General features: G+C 41.3%; 1 protein-coding gene across 1 annotated transcript; it reads right to left on the reverse strand.

Annotated features, from left to right (window-relative positions):
* Positions 1 to 14,382: 14,382 nt before the first annotated feature.
* On the reverse strand, positions 14,383 to 18,854 carry IL22 (interleukin 22). Its single transcript, XM_036899420.2, has 5 exons — positions 18,669 to 18,854; positions 18,183 to 18,248; positions 17,923 to 18,066; positions 16,981 to 17,046; positions 14,383 to 14,626 (listed from the first exon to the last, which is right to left on the reverse strand). Exons 1-5 carry the CDS (start codon positions 18,852 to 18,854, stop codon positions 14,549 to 14,551), a joined length of 540 nt encoding a protein of 179 aa, XP_036755315.1. The 3' UTR covers positions 14,383 to 14,548.
* Positions 18,855 to 19,219: the final 365 nt, after the last annotated feature.

The following is a 19,219-nucleotide window of genomic DNA, read 5'->3' on the forward strand; positions in this document are numbered from 1 at the left end:
TTTTCTCCCTTAAAGACTTCCCTTTGCATTCAGAGTAAAAGTCCAAGTCCTCCCCATGGCCTATGGGCCAACCTGACTTTGCCTATTCTTTCCTTTCTGGCCTCTCCTCCCACTGCTCTGCCCCTTGCTCACCTGCTGTAGCCACAATACCTCCTTGCTGCTCTTCAAACTCACCAAGGACACCTGTATCTCAGGGCCTTGGAACTTGCCTTTCCCTCTGCCGGAAGCGCTTTTCCCCTGGAAATCTGCATGGCCAGCTCTTTCACATCTTTAAAATCTTGGTTCAAGTACCACCTTTTCAGCAAGGCCTTCCCAGGATATCTGTTATGGGCTGAATGTTGTCCCCGTCCCCCAAATCCACATGTTAAAGTCATAACCCCTACTGCCCCAGTATGTGACTGTATTTGGAGATGGGGTCTTTAAAGAGATAATCCAGTTTAGACGAAGGCATCCGAGTGGGTCCTACTCCATATGACTGGTGCCCTCACAACAGGAGGAGATTAAGGCACAGACACTCAGAGAGGGAAGACCATACAGACACAGGGAGAAGGTAGCTGTCTGCCAGCCAAGGACAGAGGCCTTGGAAGAAACCACCCCTGCTGACACCTGGAAGTCAGACTTCTAGCCTCTAGAATTATGAGACATACATTTCTGTCTTTTAAGCCATGCAGCCCAAGGTACTTTATATGGCAGCTCTAGCAGCCTAATGCAGTACCCTAACTAGAACTAACCCTTCTATCTCTTTCCTGTTTTATTTTTTCAGAGCCTTTATCATTATCTAGCATCTTGCTTATTTCACTTGCACATTTTATTTACTGTCTGTCTCCCTTCATGAAAATCTAAATGCCATCAGGGACTTCCGTCTGCCTGTTCATTGCTGCTACTCCTGTTCTAACTCATGACTGCCACTTAGTCTGCATTCGGTAACTACTGTCCATTCCTGGATGCCCCACCATGTCATTGGTAAAGGACGCCCGGTGAGGTGAGGAGGAAACCAAAGGGCAGTCGGGGCTCTGAGGACAGGGAGGAAGAAATCTGGCTGCTGACACAAAAAACTGTGTTTGGGAGGGCTTCTCTGGAGGTTTCTTCTTGCCCCACCTCTGAGCTATCCTGGGCAGCCACAAGCAGGTTTTTTAATTTTAATTTTGCTGTGAGATCTATAAAGCCGAGTGGGCATGCCCTCCCCTGCCCTCAGTATTATTTCCTGTCTCTCGTCTTCATTTCAAACCAAACCAGGAGTGCAGAAGATCAGATCAGCTGAGCATCTGGGCCTGATGGAAACCCTTCTTGCAGGTCAGCACTGAGTGATGCTGGCTACTCCTTTTGGTTCTGCATCTTTTTCTTGTAACTTCTGCATACCAGCTGTCTGCTTTACTGCCATTAAATACCTCTGTGTTGTTTTGTATTGTGAGCCCAGATGCTCTCTGATGGCAGAGATCAGCTAATAAGAGGTCTCTTATCTGTCCCGTAAACTTGTTTTCATGCTGATGTCTTCCAGGGGCTCTGCCTTAAATTAATACATTCATTAGTTCTTTCAAAATGCAAGCCATTCTGCTACTCATAGCAGATCTTATATATTTTAAATGTATATTCATATCTATACCATATATACAGATATTATATATGTTGAACATGTGCTATGTGCCAGACAATATTCTAGGTAGTGAGCACAATAAATGAAAATCCTTACCCTCATGGAGCATAGATTATAGTAAGGAACTGCCTTAGCCCAGATTCCCCAGAAAACAGAGCCTGGGGCAAAGCTTAAGTGCAGATGCCTAATTAGGGGGCAGTGAGAGTGAAGGGAAAGTGAACTGGGGCCAACAGTCTCATGGGGAGCACATCCATGGCGGTGCATTAGGAGTACGGCTCATGATTTATGAAGAAAGACACCCAGTCCTTTTGCCATGTAGAATGACTCTAAAGAGGCCATACAGAAACACTGTGCCTTGGGTCAGATCAGGGAAAGGAGAGAAGGGAATGAAAATTTCACACCAGCTTCCTCCCATAAAGATTTGCCCCACGGGGAGCTCATCTCTACCGCCTCCGAATGTTACCTGGCCCCTTCAGCAGTCAAGGGGGAGACAGATTCCACAGTTTACCCCCACGGAATTTTTTCTGATCCCAGAGTGGCAGAAAGAGCCAGAAAGTTCCCTGCAGTAGCACCTGAGAACAAGAGAGGCCATGGTGCGTCTGAGATGGGAGAATGTGAGGTGGCTCATAAGATGTGACATGCCAATTTACTTTTTTTTAAATTCATTTTATTATCATTAATCTACAATTACATGAAGAACATTATGGTTACTAGACTCTCCCCTTCACCAAGTCCCCCCCAACAAACCCCATTAAAGTTACTGTCCATCAACATAGTAAGATGCTGTAAAATCACTACTTGTCTTCTCCGTGTTGCATATCCCTCCCTATGCACCTGCCCGACATTGTACATGCTAATCTTAAGGTCCCCTTTCTTTTTCCCTGCCCTTATCCCTCCCTTCCCACCTCTCCTGCCCAGTCCCTTTCCCTTTGGTAACTGTTAGTCCATTCTTGGGTTCTGTGATTCTGCTGCTGTTATGTTCCTTCAGTTTTTCTTTGTTCTTATATTTCACATATGAGTGAAATCATTTGGTACTTGTCTTTCTCAACCTGGCTTATTTCACTGAGCATAATACCCTCTAGCTCCATCCATGTTGTTGCAAATGGTAGGATTTGTTTCCTTCTTATGGCTGAATAATATTCCATTGTGTATATGTACCACATCTTCTTTATCCATTCATCTACTGATGGACACTTAGGTTGCTTCCATTTCTTGGCTATTGTAAATAGTGCTGCAATAAACATAGGGGTGCATCTGTCTTTTTCAAACTGGGCTGCTGTATTCTTAGGGTAAATTCCTAGAAGTGGAATTCCTGCGTCAAATGGTATTTCTATTTTGAGCATTCTGAGGAACCTCCATACTGCTTTCCACAATGGTTGAACTAATTTACATTCCCACCAGCAGTGTAGGAGGGTTCCCCTTTCTCCACATCCTGGCCAACGTTTGTTGTTGTTTGTCTTTTGGATGGTGGCAATCTTTACTGCTGAGAGGTGATATCTCATTGTGGTTTTAATTTACATTTCTCTGATGACGAGCAATGTGGAGCATCTTTTCATGTGTCTGTTGGCCATCTGAATTTCTTCTTTGGAGAACTGTCTGTTCAGCTCCTCTGCCCAATTTTTAATTGGATTATTTGCTTTTTGTTTGTTGAGGTGCATGAGCTCTTTATATATTTTGGGTGTCAACCCTTTATCACATCTGTCATTTATGAATAATATATTCTCCCATACTGTAGGGTACCTTTTTGTTTTATTGATGGTGTCCTTTGCTGTACAGAAGCTTTTCAGCTTGATATAGTCCCACTTTTTCATTTTTACTTTTGTTTCCCTTGCCCAGGGAGATATGTTCATGAAGAAGTCACTAATGTTTATGTCCAAGAGATTTTGCCTATGTTTTTTCTAAGAGCTTTATGGTTTCCTGACTTACATTCAGGTCTTCGATCCATTTCAAACTTACTTTTGTATATGGGGTTAGACAGTGATCCAGTTTCATTCTCTTACATGTAGCTGTCCAGTTTTGCCAGCACCATCTGTTGAAGAGACTGTCATTTCCCCATTGTATGTCCATGGCTCCTTTATCATATATTAATTGACCATATATGTTTGGGTTAGTATCTGGGGTCTCTATTCTGTTCCACTGGTCTGTGGCTCTGTTCTTGTGCCAGTACCAAACTGTCTTGATTACTGTGGCTTTGTAGTAGAGCTTGAAGTTGGGGAGCAAGATCCCCCCCACTTTATTCTTCCTTCTCAGGATTGCTTTGGCTATTTGGGGTCTTTGGTGTTTCCATATGAATTTTTGAACTATGTGTTCTAGTTCATTGAAGAATGCTGTTGCTAATTTGATAGGGACTGCATTGAATCTGTATATTGCTTTGAGCAGGATGACCATTTTGATGATATTAAGTCTTCCTAGCCAAGAGCATGAGATGAGTTTCCATTTGTTAGTGTCCTCTTCAATTTCTCTTAAGAGTGTCTTATAGTTTTCAGGGTATAGGTCTTTCACTTCCTTGGTAAGATTTATTCCTAAGTATTTTATTCTTTTTGATGCAATTGTGAATAGAATTCTTTTCCTGATTTCTCTTTCTATTAGTTCATTGTTAGTGTATAGGAAAGCCACAGACTTCTGTGTGTTAATTTTGTATCCTGCAACTTTGCTGTATTCCAGTGTCAGTTCTAGTAGTTTTGGAGTGGAGTCTTTAGGGTTTTTTATGTACAATATCATGTCATCTGTAAATATTGACAGTTTAACTTCTTCTTTACCAATTTGGATTCCTTGTTTTCTTTGTTTTGTCTAATTGCCATGGCTAGGACCTCCAGTACTATGTTGAATAACAGTGGGGAGAGTGGGCATCCCTGTCTTGTTCCTGATCTCAGAGGAAAAGCTTTCAGCTTTTCTCTGTTCAGTATGATGTTGGCTGTGGGTTTATCATAGATGGCCTTTATTATGTTGAGGTACCTGCCCTCTATACCCATTTTGTTGAGAGTTTTTATCATGAATGGATGTTGAATTTTTGAATGCTTTTTCAGCATCTATGGAGATGATCATGTGGTTTTTGTTCTTCTTTTTGTTTATGTGGTGGATGATGTTGATGGATTTTCAAATGTTGTACCATCCTCGCATCCCTGGGATGAATCCCACTTGGTCATGGTATATGATCCTTTTGATGTATTTTTGAATTCGGTTTGCTAATATTTTGTCGAGTATTTTTGCATCTACATTCATCAGGGATATTGGTCTGTAATTTTCTTTTTTGGTGGGGTCTTTGCCTGGTTTTGGTATTAGGGTGATGTTGGCTTCATAGAATGAGTTTGGGAGTATTCCCCCCTCTTCTATTTTTTGGAAAACTTTAAGGAGAATGGGAATTATATCTTCTCTGTATGTCTGATAAAATTCTGAGGTAAATTCTTCTGGCCTGGAGGTTTTGTTCTTTGTTAGTTTTTTGATTACCGCTTCAATTTCTTTGCTGGTAATTGGTTTGTTTAGATTTTGTGTTTCTTCCTTGGTCAGTCTTGGAAGGTTGTATTTTTCTAGGAAGTTGTCCATTTCTTCTAGGTTTTCCAGCTTCTTAGCATATAGGTTTTCATAGTAGTCTCTTCTTTGTATTTCTGTTGGGTCTGTCGTGATTTTTCCTTTCTCATTTTTGATTCTGTTGATGTGTGTTGATTCTCTTTTTCCCTTAATAAGTCTGGCTAGAGGCTTATCTATTTTGTTTATTTTCTCAAAGAAACATCTCTTGGTTTCATTGATTTTTTTCTATTGTTTTATTCTTCTCAATTTTGTTTATTTCTTCTCTGATCTTTACTATGTCCCTCCTTCTGTTGACTTTAGACCTCTTTTGTTCTTCTTTTCCCAATTTTGATAATTGTGACATTAGACTATTCATTTGGGTTTGTTCTTCCTTCTTTAAATATGCCTGGATTGCTATATACTTTCCTCTTAAGACTGCTTTCGCTGCGTCCCACAGAAGTTGGGGCTTTGTGTTGTTGTTGTCATTTATTTCCATATATTGCTGGATCTCCATTTTAATTTGGTCATTGATCCATTGACTATTTAGAAGTGTGTTGTTAAGCCTCCATGTGTTTATGAGCCTTTTTGCTTTCTTTGTACAATTTAGTTCTAGTTTTATACCTTTGTGGTCTGAAAAGTTGGTTGGTAGAATTTCAATCTTTTTTAATTTACTGAGGCTCTTTTTGTGGGCTAGTATGTGGTCTCTTCTGGAGAATGTTCCATGTGCACTTGAGAAGAATGTGTATCCTGTTGCTTTTGGGTGTAGAGTTCTGTAGATGTCTGTTAGGTCCATCTGTTCTAGTGTGTTGTTCAGTGCCTCTGTGTCCTTAGTCATTTTCTGTCTGGTGGATCTGTCCTTTGGAGTGAATGGTGTGTTGAAGTCTCCTAAAATGAATGCATTGCATTCTATTTCCTCCTTTAGTTCTGTTAGAATTTGTTTCACATATGCTGGTGCTCCTGTGTTGGGTGCATCTATATTTATAATGGTTATACCCTCTTGTTGGACTGAGCCCTTTATCATTATGTAATGTACTTCTTTATCTCTTGTTACTTTCTTTGTTTTGAAGTCTATTTTGTCTGATACTAGTACTGCAACACCTGCTTTTTTCTCCCTATTGTTTGCATGAAATATCTTTTTCCATCCCTTGACTTTTAGTCTGTGCATGTCTTTGGGTTTGAGGTGAGTCTCTTGCAAGCAGCATATAGATGGGTCTTGTTTTTTTATCCATTCAGTGACTCTATTTCTTTTGATTGGTGCATTCAATCCATTTACATTTATGGTAATTATCGATAGATATGTACTTATTGCCATTTCAGGCTTTAGGTTCGTGTTTACCAAAGGTTCCATGTTACTTTCCTTACTACCTAAGAGTCTAACTTAACTCACTTAGTATGCTGTTACAAACACAATCTAAAGGTTCTTTTCTATTTCTCCTCCTTTTTCTTCCTCCTTCATTCTTTATATATTAGGTATCAAATTCTGTACATTTTGTCTATCCCTTGATTGACTTTGGAGATGGTTAATTTAATTTTGCGTTTGCTTCGTAATTAGCTGTTCTACTTTCTTTACTGTGGTTTTCTTCCCTCTGGTGACAGCTATTCAACCTTAGGAACACTTCCATCTATAACAGTCCCTCCAAAATAGACTGTAGAGACAGTTTGTGGGAGGTAAATTCTCTCAGCTTTTGCTTATCTGGAAATTGTTTAATCCCTCCTTCAAATTTAAATGACAATCTTGCTGGATAAAGTGATCTTGGTTCCAGGCCCTCTGCTTCATGGCATTAAATACATCATGCCACTCCCTTCTGGCCTGTAAGGTTTCTGCTGAGAAGTCTGATGTTTGCCTGATGGGCTTTCCTTTGTATGTGATCTTATTTCTGTCTCTGGCTGCTTTTAGCAGTCTCTCCTTATCCTTGATCTTTCCCATTTTAATTACTATGTGTCTTGATGTTGTCTTCCTTGGGTCCCTTGTGTTGGGAGATCTGTGGATCTCCATGGCCTGAGAGACTTTCTCCTTCCCCAAACTGGGGAAGTTCTCAGCAACTACCTCCTCAAAGACACTTTCTATCCCTTTCTATCTCTCTCCTTCTTCTGGTATCCCTATAATGCAAATATTGTTCCGCTTGGATTGGTCACACAGTTCTCTCAATATTCTTTCATTCTTAAGAAATCCTTTTTTCTCTCTGTGCCTCAGCTTCTTTGTATTCCTCTTTTCTAGTTTCTATTTCATTTATTGTTTCCTCCATCGTATCCAACCTGCTTTTAATACCCTCCATCATGCTCTTCAATGATTGGATCTCCAACCTGAATTCATTCCTGAATTCTTGGATGTCTTTCCATACCTCAATTAGAATGTTGATGATTTTTATTTTGAACTCCCTTTCAGGAAGACTTATGAGGTCCATATCATTTAAATCTTTCTCAGGAGTTGTATTAATAATTTTACTCTGGACAAGATTCCTTTGGCGTTTTATGTTTGTATATGGTGTCCTCTAGTGTCCAGAAACTCTATTCTGGAGCTGCTCAGCCCCTGAAGCAATGTTGGGGGTCGCAGGGGAGCAGTACTGGTGCCTGGGGGGAGGAAAGACCTCTTCCTCGCCTCCTGGCTGCTGTGCCTGTCTCCAATGCCTGAGCCAGTGGGCCAGTCACACAGTTATAAGTTTTTGTCCCAGAGCAGCTGGATATGGATCCCTGCTTTCCACAAGGAGCCGGAATCCCAGTCTCCCCAGGAACTCTGCCTGTATTAACTTTCCAACCCGGTAGTCATGCAAGTCTCATATGAAATGTAGGTTTGTGCTCCCAGAGCAGATCTCCACAGCTAGGTATTCAGCAGTCCCAAGCCTTCCACTCCCTCCCTGCTCCGTTTCTCTTCCTCCCGCCGGTGAGCTGGGGTGGGGGAAGGGCTCGGGTCCCGCGGAACCACAGCTCTGGTACATTACCCGATTCGGTGAGGTCTGCTCCCTTCTCCAGGTGTGTGCAGTCTGACATCTTCCTCTTTCCTGTTGCTCTCTCAGGATTAGTTGCACCAACTATATTTTCTAATTGTATCCATTTTTTAGGAGGAAGCCTCTGTCTCTCCTCTCATGCCACCATCTTTAATCTCCCAATTAACTTTTTGTTGTAATAAAGAAAAATTCACTGTCACCCAAAAATAGCTAACAACAGTGTAGATTCCTCAACTGTAACAAATGTGTCACTCTTTGGGGGGATGTTGATATTGGGGGAAGCTATGCATGTGGGGGCACTGAGTACATATGGGGAAATCTCTGTACCTTCCTCTCAATTTTGCTGGGAACCTAAAACTCTGAGAAAGTAGTCTATTTTTTTTAACGGGTGACAAGATGAAACAGGGCTACAATCATGGGTATGCTTCATGCTGCTGCTGAAACAGCTGTGGTTGATGGGGAGATATAATGCAGTTCTCACTCTGGGTTATACTCACTGCTGAATCCATCTGCCATTCCGCCACTCACAGCAGACTTATTAACTGACCACAAAACCATTCCCTTCTAATCTCTTTTAATTGTTCAGGCATCAATATGTCTAGTGCCAGAAAATGAGCTGTGAATGATCTAAACCATGCAGACATTGGCAAATTATGGCCCAAAGCAGGCTCACCGACTGTTTTTGTAAAGCAAGAAGGGTTTTTATACTTTTAAAGGGTTGAGGAGGAGAAAGAGGAGGAGGTAGTGGAGGAGGAAAAGGAGAAGAAAGAAAAAATATGCAAAAGAGACCATTGTGGCCCACAAAGCCTAAAATATTTACTATGTTGCCCTTTACAGAAAAAGTCTTCCCATCCCTAATCTAAACCAATGATTGTCATGAACGTTTGTGCCATTTCTGGCCAAAAGATGTGAGGGGAAGTCTGCCTGGGGTCAGTGTATCCTGTGGGTAAGGCAAATAGGTTCCTCCCTGGGCTCCACACTTGGGGAGATGGGGAGGGGCTCGGGGGGGCTGTACTTTATTTCTCCTTTTGGAACACTATTAAAAATTTAATTCAGGGAATTCCACTGCCAGCCAAGATGGAGTGATTTAATTCTTACATAAGGTGCCACTCTCATTTTAAGGACGAGAAATATGCAGTTCAAACATCATGAGGTAGTGAAGACCAGATCCCCTCAGCTCTGAGGACAAACTACAGTACACTGGAACCACCTTCTAAAGACAAAACAGGAGATGTTGACAAAACCATGGGCAGAGAATTCAGGATGACGTAAGGATGGCTTCAGAGCAGGGAGCTCCCAGCAGCCTTCACGCATCTGTGGCTGTCAGTGGAAGCGGACAGGTAGGCTGTGGATGCGTCTCCTAGTTAGAATGTCCTCCTGGAGGTAACAGATCTTGTCTGGCTCTGCCAGAAACTATTTAATTGCTTTGTATTTAGCTTCTAGAATGAATTTCACTCTTACTATTAGCAACATCACACTTTCCATAATTCTTATGAGGGATTTGGTGGTGGGAGGTATTAGTGAACATCAGCTGCCCAGACTCAAGGAGAAACTTAGAGTGTTGATGTAGTTGTCTTATCAGCTCACATCAGGTTAGGGGCCAAGGCACCACATGAGCCAAAATCCTATTAGTTCACTGAGCTCCCTTTTCCTAAGTCTCATCAGTAACTGAATTTCCAGAGTCTACAAGTCAGAAGTTGTACAGAATTAATGTTTCCAACAACTGGTCATCTCCCACTGCGGCAGCCCACACAGCCTGTGCCCCAGCTACTCTGGGCTCCTGGCCTCCCCTGAACACTCTGTCCCCTTTCATATCCAGCCCTTTGCTCATACAGGTCCTTGGGCCCAGAATGCTGTTCAGTCGTGTATGTGTCCATTTACCAAACACTGACCAAGCACCTGTAAATTCCCAGGCATTTTTAGGTCCTGGAACACAAAGATGAATAGTTTCTGTTCTTGAAAAGCCCTAGAGATTGATGACACACAATGAATAATTAAACTATAGTGTGGTAAATGCTGAGAGAGAATAAAAATTTATGCTTTGAGGATCCTGAAGATGGAGCAATTAGCTATGCCTACGTTGCAAAGAGGAAGGAAAGGTGGCATTTGAACCTATTGAAATCCTCCTTATCCTTCACAGCATCAGCTCAAAGGCCACCTCGGTGACTTCATTGGGAACGATCAATCCCTTGCTGGTGCCTCTCCTATAGCACATGTCATTGCTCTTGTGTCCCAGGAAGTTGTTTGTCTTCCTCATAAGACTGCAGCCTCCTTGAAGACAGCATCTCAATTATACCTAACCTCATATTTTCAGAGCCCCTAGCACACCCTCTGATCTAAATAGTTGCTCACCAAACCAAATTAAATTACAATTTCTAAGGATGTCATTGAGTCAGGCAGCAATGTAAGGTTCATAAAGTTCTGAGGCAGTCACTGTGACTAAAAATAGCATCTGCCACGATGGGAGGTTAACAATGTCATACATGAAACAGCAGCTTAAAGAAGCCTCCGTTAGTGAGCAAGCTTCACAAAGAAACATCGCCCTCCAGTGTGAGCACTGTTGGTCAGCCTCTGAGTGGTATTGAGGTCACCCTCCATGCACACTGCTAAAGTAGGTTATGGGAGGTAGAGAATGACCCAGACAGTTAAGCCTATAAAAGGCAGGGACAGTGACTAAAAGAGGCATATAGGGCATAACATCCTTAGCAGCTGCAACAAGAGGAGAAAGAAGGGCCACACACAAAACAAACAACCAAGGGTTGAGCAGAGTCAGAATTGTTCAGGTGTAATAATGCTCCCATCCTGTAGCTGGCACAGCAGCCTGACGTAACTCACACTGTGTGCTGGTGTGGAGGCAGTGGGGAGGAGAGAGCTGCAGAGGGAACGAGAGCGCTCCTGGACCGGAGGGGAGAAGAGGGCTTGTTAGCTCCTTCAGGTAACACTGCATGTCCACCTGAACTCCTTTATTTCCCTGGGGAGAAATCTGTTGAAGTAGGATTTCTTTTTAATTAAAGAAAGTGTTTTAATTTTAGAAACCAAAATAATATTGCTCCTAATTTTGCTTTATTTCAGGGTCACAAATTTACACACAACTCAGATATGCCAACAACTGGCTTCATTTATTGTCCATAAATGATATCGAAATTAGCAGACTCCACCCTGGTACCAGTCAGGGGTTGGGGAGAGAATGGAAGAGAAATAAGGATATGCAGGTCAGAATCCCAGCAGGAGACATATGTTCCAGCCAAACTGGGCCATGGAGAGGACTCTAATAAGGCACGGATTTCTTTAGGGTGTGGAGAGTTTAAGGAACCCCATAGGAAGTAGCACAATGGCCTGAACAGTAACTGGGAGCCTGTTACAGAACAGGGTTGACAGCAATTTCCAGAACCAGGGAAGGGAAGTATATGGAAGAGGACTGTCTGCAAGGAGCTGAGGCTTCCTGCAGTCTCCTGGTTACTTCTCCCACTTAACAAATGAAATCAAAAACAGAGAACAAGCACATCTGTGGGGTAATTTGTATACGTCAGTCTCTCTGGGAACAAAGAAGAGTGGAAAAGAACAGGCTGGATTGGAGGGCCAGATTGGCACAATTCATCCCTTTTGTCTTCAGCAGCTACTCCTGTCTTTGTTCAGGTGAAAAATGTCCATCTCCAACACAGGAAATACTTAGAATCTCATCAGCTACCGTATCATTACAGGATGATATCAGAGTGGCCATAGTCCCACCTGAAAACTAAAATATTGGCCCCACAAGTACTCTTCATATACGATGTAGAGGGAAAGGAAGAGGAGAAAAAAGGACTAATAATTTATTAACAGAGATCATATCTCCTGTAGTTCCTATTTTTATAGCAGTTCACAGGACTAAATTAATCATAAATTTCTTCTTCTACCATCCAATCAACTTGTCCTTTACCCTCTGCCTGTATCCTCCATTGGATGGGGTCCTTCACCCGGTAAAGTGACTTAAGCCCTCACTCTTATAGAAATGGAATTCTTGAGGATCCTGTCTCTTTTGGGTTGATGCGATTTTTCATTGACAAGACTATTGAGCAAATTGACAAGATAATCCAGTAAATCAGTTTGGTCCAGTCCATTAAGCCTTCATGGCGTAGCAGCAATACAATTTCCTCTTGGTGATCAGGATCAGGCATCTCAACCTTCTTCACCTGTCTTTTCAACAATAAACGTTCCTTGAAAGTAGATTTTTAAGGATAAAGTCACCATAGCTGTGGTTGCCTCAGAGACAATAGGACCTTAGCTATCAACCTTTGAGATCAGCGCATTCCACTCCCATCTACTCTGTGCAGGCATCCCCTGTGCCACAGACTATTGCACTGGAATTGCTTCCACTAGTACCCCTCCCAATTTACTCTCCACCCAGCAGCCAGTGACCTTTATAAAACATGAACCCCATGCTTGAAACCCTGTAGTAGCTCCTGCCAGTCCTAAATGAGGGTGAGTGCCTCAGGGGGCTGTGTCTCTCACAAGCTCACAGACCAGGCTTCTTGAATTCCTAGGTGTTGCCATCTGCTAATGGGAGCCAAGGCACGCAAGGCCCCTGGCCAGTCAACTGCAAGCCACTCACTGCTCCTGATGCCAAAAAAAAAAGAATTGCGACAGCAGGTGCCAGTGATCACGCCAAGACTCCTATGAGAAATTTGAACTCCCGTGTCGCTACTAATTTTGCCAGCACTGCCCTCCAGAATCAAAGAAGATCCTGGCACCTTATGCCTTGTGTACACTGGCATTCAGAATTTTTTAATCCATTTCAGACTCCTTGCCCTAGGATGGAAGCATCTGTGAATCCAATTTTAATGGCATTCCTCTGTTCAAGGCTGAATTTCTAGAAGATTGGTCAAAAACAAATACAATGCCAGATTTTGCTCAAGTCATTACACTGAGACTCATTTGGAAGAAGAGAAGAAAGATTCTTAGACCCTAGTTTGTCCCAGAAATAATTATAATTCTGTCATCCTTGAAGCCTAATTTTGGTACCTCTCAGCATTGGAGCCTATGTCTGAAAGAATTTACTCCATTTTATCCATTAGTGAATCTGTGGTTTAAATGTGTGCTCAGCTTGAGCTAATCCTATAGAAACTTGGCAAACAGTTGGTGAGTGACCTGCAGAATAAACCCAAGGTTTCTGATTTTTTGGAGAAGGAAACACTGTAGAGAGCTGACCACTGACTTTCACCTCCTAAAGAAAGAACTGTACGTTCTTCATTTGTCCAAGAACTGTATGTGGCCATTTGTCCATTCTTTTAGACAGAACTTGTCCAACTTTTCTCCCTCCTCTTTTCTCCCTTCTCTACCACTGTACAAATTTTGAAGATGCACCGCCTTCCCTCTCTGTCAGTGTGCTGCACTGAGAGAGCGAGTATCTTGCTCATCTTCCATGCAAGAGACTTTTGTATCAGTGCTGAACTCCCCTAGTGCATAAGACTCCCCAAACTCAGTTGGTTTCCCCTTTACTCCCTGGCTTACAGGCAAACTGGAGAATGTCCTCCCTAGTCAGCTCAAACTAGAACTAAAGTAGTTCATGTACAGCAGTAAACGCTGTACCTTTATCTCCCCCAGCAAGTCACTCCTTTCTTTATCCACAACTGCTAATGATGTCGATGGATTCTTTTCAGTTTCGCAACCGTTTTAAAATTCAGAATTGCTTGCCAGATAAACATAATAAATCTATGTAAGCAATATAGCAGAGAGCCCAGAATGATAGACCTTGCTTAGTATAAACTACTTACAGTTACACAATGTTTTTTAACATGTCTCTTAGTTTTCTCACCTGTAAGATGGGAATAATACTAATAGCCACCTCATGTACTGAAAGTCAAAAATAAAGTCATTCATATCAGGTTCTTGGCCAGTTTACCAAATGGGAATGATTACCAATGATTACCAGGTTGATGGCAATGATAATGTTAAAGGGAAAAAAAAAACCACAGAGCCAGAAGATTTAGGGTATCAAAGTGTTTATTGAGGTCAAATAAACATTATATCTCCATAATTATTGTCATAAATATTAATATTAGCTTTATACTTAAGTAATAATATCATATAATGCTTCTATAAATAAATCCATATTATTAAAATGACATAAATAAAATGTGTATTATAACAATAAATAAATTCATAAATATAAAATACTGATTATGGAAATGAAATCATTTAGGGTTTTTTCCCTAAAGGAATGAGAAGCAATCTTTTTTGTGGGAATAGACAATTGCTTAAAAAATAAACTTCCACGTGTAAAACACCAACTACAATAAAATGTTATCAACAAATCCATTATGCTTTGAAGGTCTACCTTCTTGTCCTACAGACGTGGGTGGTATTGTTCTCTTTTTTAAGCTAAGCAGGGGTTTATTTAAGAATACACCCATGATTGTAGAATTCAGCTTCTCATTTTCCTTTCAGTAAAAGAAAACTTTGGGGATCTTGTTAATTCTAACAGGCAAGAAGCATTAGCTATCCATTTTCCAGCTTTGGAAGGTCAAATGCAGTAATTTCTCAAGGCCATAAAGAGCAAATCCAGTTCTCCAATTGCTTTGATCTCTCCGCTCTCTCCAAGCTGTAAAAATAAGAACACACAAGTATTTGAGCATTCATGCCATGTTTTTAAAAGAGGAACAAATTGGAGGGAGATGGCCTGGTTAGGTGGCTGAAGACAGAAACCAAGTTTTAGCCTTTTATAAAAGATTAATATAATAATGCCCTTTTAGCAAAAGTATAATATGATTTGCCAAAGACCTTAAAATTCTGGCTATCTGAGCCAGCAAGCCTCAATCTCAGCTGTACCTCACACTAATGAAGCTGTTTAAAACCACTTTCTAACCCGAATAAGCGGATGGAAGCTGTGCTGGGATCTGGGGACACAAAGAGCCCCCCAGGATGCCTTTCCCTGCCTCATAGCCCCATAACTGTCCATGACCATAGTATTTATAACAACTCAATTCAAACATCCTTGAATCAAAACTACACATTTACCGACACAGGTGGGTTTTTCTGTCCCTGCCTTCACAACAAAGATAAAAACAAAAACAAACAAATTTTTTTTTAATTGGTTTCACTTGTGCAGGGAAAATACCAAAAAAGTGCTATCCATCGCTTTAATTAATAGAAAGCCAGGTTCATGTCCTAACATCCCTTCTCTCCTCCTCCTCCAAGCAGTGTGCAAACGAGGCTTTCAAACTCAATGGGCGAGAGAATCTAAATTCAAGTCCAAAGTAGCCTCTTCTGAAAGTCGTCTGATTAAATTTGCTCTGGATTTTTTTTTTCAAGAAAAACTGTAAGTCACCATTTCCCTCTGTACTTTCTCCTTTCTCTTCCTGCCTTCTTCCACCTCCACCTTCCAGTATTTCCTTGGACATCCAAGGGATATTTTTTATATCTCAAAGACTCCCAAGACTACAAAGAATTTTAAAGCACATCTCGCTGCCCTGTCTGTCATCCATTCTGCTAGCTTTTTCCTTGCTTTTACCTCCAGTGACAGGGAGATAACACGGCCCATTTCAGACAGTACTGACTAGTTTTTTCTGATGTTCAGCTTTGTCTGAGTAACATTCCTCTCTCTCCTATGCTTTTTGGAGTAAAGGATGAAAAAAGCATAACCACTTTTTCACATGGAACCCTACTGCAAATGTGAAAGCTGATTCTCTCAAAATGAATTAAAAGCTTTAAATATCTGTTTTCCCACACAGATCACAATCAGACTTTTCTCTTTCACACTTCATTTTTCTAAAAACAACAAAGCAAGCTGGCATCAGACATTTTTCAAACCAGAAGTGCAACGTGCTTCTTGGCAAAGGCATGCTAATACTCAGCCTTCCATGTTTAGGGATTACTTCCTTGCCAAGGGGATTGATCTTCACAATGAAAAAGTTCAAAGCTTTCAGTCATCAAAGGAAGAAACAGCCATGTTCATTAAATCATGCTCAGGAAGAAATACTTTCTTTAAAAAACCAAAATAGAAAGAAGGAGAAATTGAGGTAACTGCTTTATTACCAAAAATTCCATCAACCAGAGCCTTCATGTTTCTGAGGCTGAATTATATCTGCCTGTAAGAGCATCACTTTCTCTGCCTGTAATCACTCCTCTAGTTTTTGGGTGAGTCACAATTGCTAGTCTGAGTTTTCTATTGTTGTTCTCTTCCCCAAATAGTCAACATGACAGTATCATTCACTGCAGAAATGTACACTAGCTTACATCTGATAGATCCTCACTAGGGATTTTTGAGGGAGGGAGAAGCCTAGAAAGGAAGGGGAAGGGAGAGAGGCAGAACAGAGGATTTCCATTCTGGACTTTCATTTCACTATGAAAAATCCACTACTAATATTTTCATTCTATTTGAAACTGTGGGGAAAAAATTGAGGCTTGTTCATTCTTGCTTTTAAACTAAAATCAATAGCTGTTGGATACTTTAATACTAAATGTAAGTATCAATCATTCCATAAATTCATCCTATATGCAGCCCAGTTCTTTTTTAATGGTTGTTCTGGGTTCATTTCTCCAAGTTTTAAAGCATCAAATAATGGCTTCAAAAATCTCTTCAAATAAATTCACCCTCAGGCATTTTTTTTCTATTTTTGCTTAAGTGCTTCTTCAGATTACATGAATCAGTAGGAATCTTAAATTTACCTAAGAATTAACACTAAGACTAATGTGAATTGCTGCTGGAAAGAGTGCCGGATGGGTGGGATTCCAGAGACCTGCATGCTAGCTCTAGCATTCTATGATTTGTAAAATTTAGAAATTGATTTATAAAGATATAGACACACCTACATACATATGCAACTAAACAATCAACCAGATGGTAGGAGAATCAAGTAAAAATTCACAACATGGTGCAAAAAAGAGAAAGCAAAGGAAAGAAAATGTTTGTCTCCCCTTCTTAGTGATTTAGCATTTACAGCTAATCAGCAGTACCTTCTTCACTGTGTCCTTCAGCTTTTGCACATTTCTCTGGATATGCTGATCATCGCCGGCAATATGCTACAAAATGAAAACCAGAGTAACAATTTCAACATTGTTGTACTGAAGTTTTGTGAATCTGTTATTAAATGTTGCAATTCACCTGGAATTAAAGTTCTTAGTAATTCTGCCCACAATGGCCTATTTCACCAGTGGCCTAGATTTCTGAGCTCTGGAATTCCCTTGGACACCAGACTCCAGTCATTTCCCTTACATGGGACCTCTCTTCACCTTTGAGAAATCCTCTTGAGGTTTAAGTTTGTGGAAATAGTGGGGTGGTTTATGCAAATTCTGTGAAGAATAAAACCCTAACTCTACCTTTTCAAAAATGCACGCTCAGAACAAGAAACGTACCTAAAATGTCTTGTGTGAACAGTAGGCCCTTAATAAATACTAGGTCCCCTTTGCTCTTCCCACTCTGCTCAGATCTTTTCTCATAGTCTTAAATGTTTAGAGGCATCAAGTTCACATACCTCTGATTTGTTACCTCCCATGACATCAAAAAGGCAACAGTCTCTGCCCACCAAGCACAGAACATTAAATCTTCCAATGATGCTCTTTCTCTCTTTCCTATCCTTCCCTCCATCAACCAATACTCAGTGCATCCGTTTCTACATCTAGGCAATATTTCTTACAGCTCCCAACACCATTCTCATCTCACATAATCTGAGTTGGTTTTTCCCAGAAACAAATGAGACTTCTATGCCTTCATCTTCCAGACCCAATTATCACCATAAACTCCAAAAAAATAAAACAATCTGTGATTCCAAATGACTCCTGTAACAGGCTTGCTGAGGCACCTGTTGCTGCCAGCCTGGGAGGGGGAATCGAGGGTGGGAAGAAGGAGGGGAGGCAGGCAGCTCGGACTGGACACACTTGGGCTGGAGAAGAACTTACACAATGCCTGAGCTTGTTGCTGAGCCTGGCCAGGAAAGGCACCACCTCCTGCATCAGGGGCTGGAATCTGTCAGACTGGGGGAGCAGCACTTCTTCAAGGGTAAAGTTGAGCACCTGCTTCATCAGATAACAGCGCTCTCTCATCTGCAGGAGAAAGTGCAACAGAGGGGTCATATTATGGGACAAACAGAAGACCCAAACTATCATTAGCATCGCTCTGAAAAAGGCACACTGCCCAGGTCATCACAACTATGGCTTACATTGACTCTGCTGAACAGTTTCTCCCCAATGAGACGGACATCTGTGTTGTTATCTGCCAAACTAGCCTGGAAGAGAAGAAGAAGACTGAGAGTCTGAACATCAAGGAGATAGAAAAGAAGTCTTAAGTAGAGATGTTTTCCATCCCCTTTCCACAGAGCAGCCCCATGAAGACCAAAGAAAGAATTCAGGTGTGTGCATAAATTTAAAAGAATGCACAGAGGAGCAAAGAGAAAAATGAAGAGTCAAATGAGCTACTACATGGCTCCTTTTTGGTAAAACTCAATGTACATATCCGAAAGGCTAAATAGATTTTATGGTAAAGCCCAATCTCCAAAGAGTCAATAAAGGAACATGGAAAATGATCTCTGGTCTACCAGTGAGGATAAATGATGGGATCTTAAAGATCTTAGAAGTGCTCTGAAGAAAGTGTTAAGAACAGTTCAGGTTCCAAATAGACAAGATGTAAAAAACAGATTGAGAGGTACCTCGTTAGCCAGCATGAAGGTGCGGTTCGTGATATAAGGTTGCTGGAAGTTGGACTTGTCAAGACTACAGTGAGAACTGATGGGCACAGTTGCTCCACCCTGTACCCAGAGGGCAATGAGAAGCAGGCAGCAGGCAGTCAGAGGCCCCATAAAGGAAGAGCTCACAGTTTTCTGCAGGGCGGCCATTGCAGACAATGCTAACTCGAGCAATCAGCGGCCAGAGAAGGAGAACCTAGCATCAAGAGAAAAAGAAACAAAAACAACATAAAGGGGAAAAAATTAAGTATCAAAAATATCACAGCAAACCCAATCATATCAAGTTTGCTGAAACTCTTACCTGTTTCGATGATTCTGCTTGTGATGGGAAGGTAGACACTGCTTTTATAGCCCCCAGGACACCTAAGTTTGTGTGTGTGTGTGAAAAATATGACATCAGCAATTATCTAATTTCCAGTCCTGTCTTCTGAGAACCACCTAACCACCATACAAGCCCACAAAACGCCACCTCCGAGCCTTCCCACCTTGAGATGCAAGTGTTTCCCTAAAACGTC

Source organism: Manis pentadactyla, chromosome 10, assembly GCF_030020395.1.
Source record: "Manis pentadactyla isolate mManPen7 chromosome 10, mManPen7.hap1, whole genome shotgun sequence".
NCBI lineage: Eukaryota > Metazoa > Chordata > Mammalia > Pholidota > Manidae > Manis > Manis pentadactyla.